The sequence below is a fragment of the Piliocolobus tephrosceles genome, chromosome 8 (genome assembly GCF_002776525.5).
Source record: "Piliocolobus tephrosceles isolate RC106 chromosome 8, ASM277652v3, whole genome shotgun sequence".
NCBI lineage: Eukaryota > Metazoa > Chordata > Mammalia > Primates > Cercopithecidae > Piliocolobus > Piliocolobus tephrosceles.
The window spans coordinates 144,270,640-144,277,971 of NC_045441.1; the positions used below are offsets into that span (position 1 = coordinate 144,270,640).

At 48.3% G+C, this 7,332-nt stretch overlaps 1 protein-coding gene across 1 annotated transcript; it reads left to right on the forward strand.

The window, feature by feature from the left end:
- Positions 1-2,657: 2,657 nt before the first annotated feature.
- LOC111551463 lies at positions 2,658-4,711 on the forward strand (the record flags this gene model as incomplete). The annotated part of the gene is given in 6 exon segments (XM_026447010.1): positions 2,658-3,106; positions 4,253-4,278; positions 4,281-4,379; positions 4,382-4,435; positions 4,438-4,482; positions 4,485-4,711. Coding segments are annotated over 6 exon segments (900 nt in total), but the record flags the coding sequence as incomplete, so codon positions are not given.
- Between the last annotated feature and the right edge of the window lie 2,621 nt (positions 4,712-7,332).

The following is a 7,332-nucleotide window of genomic DNA, read 5'->3' on the forward strand; positions in this document are numbered from 1 at the left end:
GCCTCTCCCAGACCTCAGCAGGTGCTTTACATGGCGTTGGTAGCACCTGCCTCCGGGGTGGGTTTGGAGCAGGTTGGGGTGAGACTTGCGACCGCCACCAGGATGGCCCTGGCTCTCTCTGGCAGCTCTCCTGTCCATCCGCAGAGGCTGGCCACCATCCTCATCTAGGAGCTAGAGCCCATTTCTCCATCACACTGAACGAGGCCATTGCCTCTCGTAGGATAATTTGGGTAGAAATAAGTCCTGAATGCTTGGCTCACAGGCATTGAAGTTATCAAGATCACACTGCTCCTCTCAGGGATGGTCCCTCTCTTCCCATTCCTTTTTACCTTCCCAGGCAGTCCCTCCTGCCCCCAGCACACGCCACCCGTGTCTCTACCTGCTGTTGGTCCCACTGCAAACACTTCCTGGAGCATTTAAACCAGCAAGGCAATGCTCTCGAGACAGTTGCTGACTGTCCTTGTTCCTTCCTGTTCCCTGGAGGAAGCCCACGTGAAATGTTATGATAACCTACAGATGACCATTTCCAGAAGAGAAAGAGCCTACCTTGTTAAATAAGTGAATTGGCAGAAATTCTATTATCTGCCATGTGAATTCTAACTTCTGGGGATAAGTATGCAGGAATTCCTAGTTGGGGAGAGGGTGAAAAGTGCAAAGTAGCTTTTGCATGTCAGAAAGGAGTGATCGAGCAGTAATGTGAAGCGGCTGTGTGCTTATGTACATGCGTGTGTACATGTGCGTGCATGCCTGAGCGTGTGTGTGTGTGTGTTAGAATCCTGCCCTGAGCTAGCCTTGAGGAAGGTGAATTCTGGTTTCTCCGCACTCTGCACTCTAGCCATCTTGCCATCATTTTACCCCTTTATATTTCTACATCACCCTCTTTCTTCCCCTTATGGGAGCTTTCTATGTCTTGACTGACTTGATCAAATTGAATACTATGCAACATCAAACTCTGTTGTAAGTCTGGTTTGTTATAAATGATTTTCAGTAGAATGATAGTCGGTGGCTTTAATGAATTTTAATGAGCTTGGCTGTATGAACAGAGGTAAACAGCATCTGTGTTTGGTGACCGTGTTGTCATGGAATTCTAACTCATAGAGGGAAAGCCCAGTTTCCGAGAGCAAAGTCCTTACGGCCGTTTATGGAATTGTCCAGGCTCTAGGAAGTCTCACTTCTGCAAGGATCTGAGTGTCACAGAGCATCTGGAGTGTCTGTCTGGACCGCTGGCTGGGAGCCCTCTCCTGGCATTTGAACAAGGGGCAGCTGGGTCCTCGGTTTGCTGTGTAAAGAGAGGAGGACAGAGCCCGGAGGAGTTGAACCCCAGCAGAAAGGGGTGCTTGACCAGCAAGAGAGAAGACAACCAAACGCGTGAGCGTCCACGCGGGACCCAGCGCCCGTGCCTGGAGCCAAGGGGAGGAAGGAGAGGGGCGGCTTTGGAGCAGCTGTGCCCTGAGAGGAGGTGGGTAGGAGCTGGTGGGGGGCAGCCAGCAGCTCCACACGAGGGGCAAGATCCAGGGACAGAAAGCACGGAAAGCCAGTGACTGGGACCTGCTCTCTACTCCTGGGGGGCCAGAGCCCAGCCCAGGACTAGGAGGAGAGACAGGGCAGGACGTGGTCATGGAGGCAGCTGTCCATGGTCTCCGGAGTGCACGAGGGCTGTGCCTCTTCGGTGGCTGCTGCTCCTTCTGAAGACCCGCCTGCGGTCGGCAGCCAGGCCTCTGGGGAGAGCTTCTGATTTCACTTTCATGCTCTGCCGCCACTGAGAGGAGTTAGGAAAATACCATGGGCTGCGTGATTTAATCGCCCTGCTATTTGTTAATTAGTCTGTGTGAAGTGCCAATCCGCAGTGTGCGTGGGCGTGGGGGCAGGACTGCGGTTTGCTGGGAAGCCAGCCGCTCCGAGCAGAGGCAGTTGGAGTTCACCTGCTCAGCTGCTTCTGTGCTTAGATGCTCCGACTTCCCGAGCTGCCCACGCTTCCCAGTCCCTTTGAGAAGTTTTCCATCTAGAAACTGCCTTAAGGGCCTCTCACTTGTTCAAATAGGAATCACGATTCCCTCCACCCAAGCCATTTGCCAGACGTGCAGAAAGGAGCCCACCTTCATAACCAGGGTTGACGCTGGGCCTCCCGAATCCCTGGACCTGTCCCTCTCCAGGTGGGGCTGCTTCCTCCGCTTCACTTGCCCAGGGCTCTGGGGTTTCCCCTTCCTCTCCCCCAGCAAGGGTTGTTTTCAGGAAAAGATGTGTATCAGTCATTTACATGCTAGTGTGAATGAGCTCCAGCCAACACTTCCTGTGACTCATTCAGTATATGTTAACCAAGGGCTGCTGTTCCCGGTGCTGGGAACATGAAAACCTTGTTCCTGCCCTGTGAGTTCTACGCTAGACCCGGAAATGGAAGGAAAAACAGATCACTGAAGCCAATGTGGTCAGTGCAGTGTTAATCCCAGGGAAGATTTAGGAGCACGGGCACTACTTACTGTGGACAAGGGCTGGTCAAGGAAGGCTTTCTGGAGGAGGTGACAGCTAGTCTCGGTCTTAAGGACGAGTGGGAAAAGAGAGGAGAACATGTGGATAATGCCAGGCAGAAGGGCTACACAGCCAAGTCACAGCCAGGGCGAAACGCAGGGAGAGTTCTGGAAGCTGCGTGTTTCGTGCTGCTGGGTAGTGTGAAAGGATAGGCTGGAGCTAGGTAGCTAAGCAGCTTGGCAAGTGGAGCTACTGAGGATTCCAAACAGGACCTCTGGAGTCCTCTCCACCTTTTATGGGTTGAACCATGTGAAATAGACAATATTCAGCCATTTAGGGCCAAGACAAATGCCAGGTTTGTGGGGTGCAGCCTCACAGAGAGGCTGCTTGGGGGTCTTTGCAGAGGGTGGATGAGCAGAGGGCATCCTCCGGAGCCTGCTGGGGGACCCGGCTTTGAGGCCACCAGGCCGGTGGTGTACAGACTCTAGTGTAGGCTGGGAGAAAGGGGAGGTTCAAGAAACACGGAGGAGGTGAAGCGGCAGAACCAGGAGGATGGGGTGCTGCAGAGGAGAAGGAGCACTGAGGCTGAGGTCCAGGTTTGCAGAGATATAGACTGTGTGTCCCGCCAGGTAAAAGACAGGTTGGAGGGCAGGGGCTTAGAGCGGCTATGATGAGCTCGCTTCAGATGAACTTAGAGAGTTTGGGCAACAGTGTATAAAGCTCCGTGTAGCAGGGACCCCTGAAGCCTGGCAGTGGTAGACGGAATCCACAGGGATGAAGCTGTAGTGGTGGGGTCTTTACAGATGTCATGGATGATTTGGGGAAGGAGGACCCTGCCAGTCTCTCTCACGTCGCATTTTGAGGCAGTCACGGTTCGGGCCAGCTGTGGTCTTGCTCCGTGCTCACAGATGATTGTATGTCCTGCTGGCTCCAAGGTTTGAGACCAAGGAGGCCTTGGTGATTTGCAGGCCTCTGTTTAGGTGGAAGAGTGATGACTGGGCCTTCTAGGAAGCCCGGCTCCAAGGAGTTGTCCCACCCCTCAGGGCAGCACAGCTTACTGGGGGGCGGCGGGGGTCTAGGAGGCACGGCAGGCACTTGGGCCATCCAGGGCCCTCCACCGTGGGTTCCCATGGGCTCTCTGCTGGATGGTGACTTTTCCCAGGCCCTTCCTCCTTTTTGAGACCCCCTTGGCTATGGCCTCTTCCCGTTTCATGCACACACCCAGCTTTGCCGCTGACCTCGACTATTCTAATGCAGTGTTTGCTGATTGTGCTGTCTTCCACACCCCATCATGGGAGCTCTGCACGTCTCTCTCTTAAGTGAGGACTAATGAAGATAACAGTCATAACCACAGACAAAGGCCTAAGGCTGGCCATGTGCCTGCCAGACTCTTGTAGAATGGTTTATATGAATGAGCTCGTTAATCCCCTAACACAGTCAGTAAGTGGCTGAGTTAGGATTTGAACCCGAGGAAGTGGCATGTCCCTGCTCACATGTAAGTGGAGTCAGTGTTGTGGCAGCCCTCCTTTCCCTTTCCGGGAGAGACATGGTTTCAGCAGGGACCCTGCGGTCAGCATCTCCTCCTTTCCTTTGGTCAGGAGGAGTGATCTTCGTTGGGGAGAGGACCCTGAGGCTGGTGCGGAGGGCTGTGGGCAGAAGAGGCTGTGGGATCCTCATCAGATCCACTCTTCAGCAGCCACCTCCCGGGACCTGCACTGATGGGCTCACATCACAATTGTTAAAAACATGCGAAATACCTTCTGACTTCCCTTTTCTCTCAATGTAGGTCTGTGGGTGCCTCGTCTGAGCTACATAGTTTCCAGGTTACCTGGAACCGTGGATAACTCTCAGATCAGCAACTTGTCAGTTGATTTCCAAGCTGCTGTTGGCTGGACTCAGGCTCAGCGGGGAGGACCTGGCAGGCCCTGTGTTGCGGGCTGGACTCAGGCCCATCTCGCTGATTACTCTTGTTTTGCTCTCCAGCATGTCCTCAGGAGGTCAGAGTCCGCTTGTTGTTTTCCATGACCACGGGAGGAGGGGCACCAACATGAGGGTGCGAGCATCTCCCCAGTGGTGGCTTCCCAGGGCTGGGGCAACCCTGGGGGAGGGGTTGGGACAGGCAACTCTGTCGCTTGCTGCCACTGCCTGGGTCAACTGCCTGACAGGGTTGGCCACTCATGCTCAGAAGGCTGAGGCCTTACCTGCCTTCTCCTCTCACCCAGCGCTCGCACAAGGACATACCTGAGTTGGCATGCTCTGTCTGCTCATGAGCTACTCGCATGATAAGTCTTTGTTGTACTGTGGGATGTCACTTGGTTCATGCTGAAGAGAAATTGTAAAGGACTCCTTTGCCTGCTAAGTCCCCGTGGCCTCTGTCACGTTCTGTCCCTGTCCCCTTTGGGAGCACAGCAGCAGTGGGCTGGCTGAGCTGTGCAGGTGAGGTTCAGGGATGAGGTACAGCAGTGTGAAAAGTGAGCCTGCTGGACAGGGGATCTTTCCTCAAGGCCTACACCTCTCCACCAATGACTTCCTTTGATGTTCTGAGCTCAGCCTGGAGTCTGATCAGGGATTATAGCACTTGTTCTCCCAAGGGAAGGCTGGCGGCCAAACCTAGCTGTGCACACCTGAACCTGCTCCTTGGCAGAGATGAAGGGCGTGATGTTTCACAGCCACTCAACACCCATGGACAATTTGGCTCCTTGTAAGGAGTTAGTCATGCCTTTGAACTGACTTGCTTGAAATATAATTGCTCCTATTTTGCTCCAAAGACCGGTGGCATGATGGGTTAGAGTTATTTGTATTTATTGAAATTGTTGTAATTAGCAATCTCAGGGCTCAGTCTAACTGCATTGTCCATGCTGGAAAACTGAAAAAAAAAAAAAAAAAAAAAAAAAAGTCCTTCATCTTCAGTTCTCCAACAGTTGCCAGTTACACACAGCTAATCTTTGCGGTGAAAGTTGTCTTTGGAGAATGTGCTTTCTGGGTCCCAGGTGGTCCTGGTCTTGGTCTGGGATCTAAGTGAGCTGCTTTGAAGTAAGCTGACAATACACAATTATTAAGGCTATTTTTGACCGGCAAGTATGGTTTCTTAAAAAGGAACAATTAAATATCATGTGGCAGTTATTTAGACTTTACATTGACTAAGGAAAGGAGAAAATGGAAGAAGAACTCCCTCCTGCTTAGATGCAGTAGCTTTTTTAAAAAAATAATCTTTTGGGGAATAAACTTAACCAAGGAGGTGAAGGACTTGTAAACAAAATGTTAAAGCTGCACTGAAGACTGGAAAATGTTGATGAAAGCAGTTAAAGAAGACACAATTAAATGAAAAGATATCCCATGTTCATGAATCAAAAGACAATATTGTCAAGATGTCAAATACTATAGATTCTATGCAATCCCTGTCAAACCCCCACTTTTTTCAAACATAGGAAAATCCATTCTAAAATTCACATGGAATCTCAAGAGACCCTGAATAGCCAAAACAATCTTGTAAAAGAACAATGTTGGAGGTCTCACACTTTCTGGTTTCAAAATTAGAGTAATTAAAAAGCTACAGTAACTAAAACAGCATGGTATTGTCACAAAGACATAGAAAAACGGGATAGAATATAAATCTCGGAAATAAATCCTCACATATATGGTCAAATGATCTTTGGTGAGGGTGCCAAGACCACTCAATAGGGAAAAGACAAATGATGTTGGAAAAATTAGATATATATATGCAAAACAACGAAGTTGGACCCTAACCTTACGCTATATACAAAAATCTACTAAAAATGGATGAAAGAAGTAGCTATAATACCAAAAAGTATAAAATTCCTAGAAGGAAATATCAAGGAAAACTTCATGCATTGATTTGGCATGATTTTTTGGATATAGCACCAAAAGCACAAGTGACAAAAGCAAAAACAGAGAAATGGGACTACATCATACTTAAAAACTTCTGTGTATCGAAGTACACAGTCAACACAGTAAAAAGGCAACCTGCAGAATGAGAGAAGATATTTGCAGATTATATATCTGTTGAGGGGTTAATATCCAGAATACATAAAGAACATTTAAATCTCAGCTACAACAACAAAATAAGTAACTCAATTTAAAAGTGGGCAAAGGCCTTGACTAGACATTTCTTCAAAGAGGATATACAAATAGCCAAATGAGTACATGAAAAGGTGCTCAATGTTACTAACATTAGATAAATGAAAATCAAAACCACAATGAAGTATCACCTGACATCCATTAGGATGGCTACATTTAAAAAACCCGAAGTGTCGACAAGGGTGTAGAGAAATTGAAAACTTAATGTAAAGTTGGTGAGAATGTAAAATGATGTGGCCACTATGTAAACCAGTGTGGTTGTTCCTCAAAAAATTAAAGATAGAACTATCACAAAAAATTAAAGATAGAACTATCACAGGATCCAGCAATGCCACTTCTGGTTATGTATCCAAAGGAAATAAAAATAGGATCTCAAATAGCGATTTTTATACCCACATTCATAACAACAGTATACGATAGCCATGTGGTGGAAACAACTCAGACGTCTATTCTCTTTTTAAAAAATTATTTACTTTTTATTGACACCTATTAGATGTACATATTTTCAGGGTACATGTGATAATTTGATGTAGTCACATAATCAAATTGGGATAATGGGGATATCTATTACCTGAAATATTTATCTTTTCTTTATGCTAAGAATAATTGCATTATTCTCTTCCAGCTACTTCAAAACAACCGATTAATGTTAACTGTAATCACCCCTACTCATCTATCAAACACCAGGTCGGATTTCTTCTATGTGTAGGTTTATATCTTCAATCAGCCTTTCTTTTCTCCTACCCATCCCACTACCCTTCCCAGCCT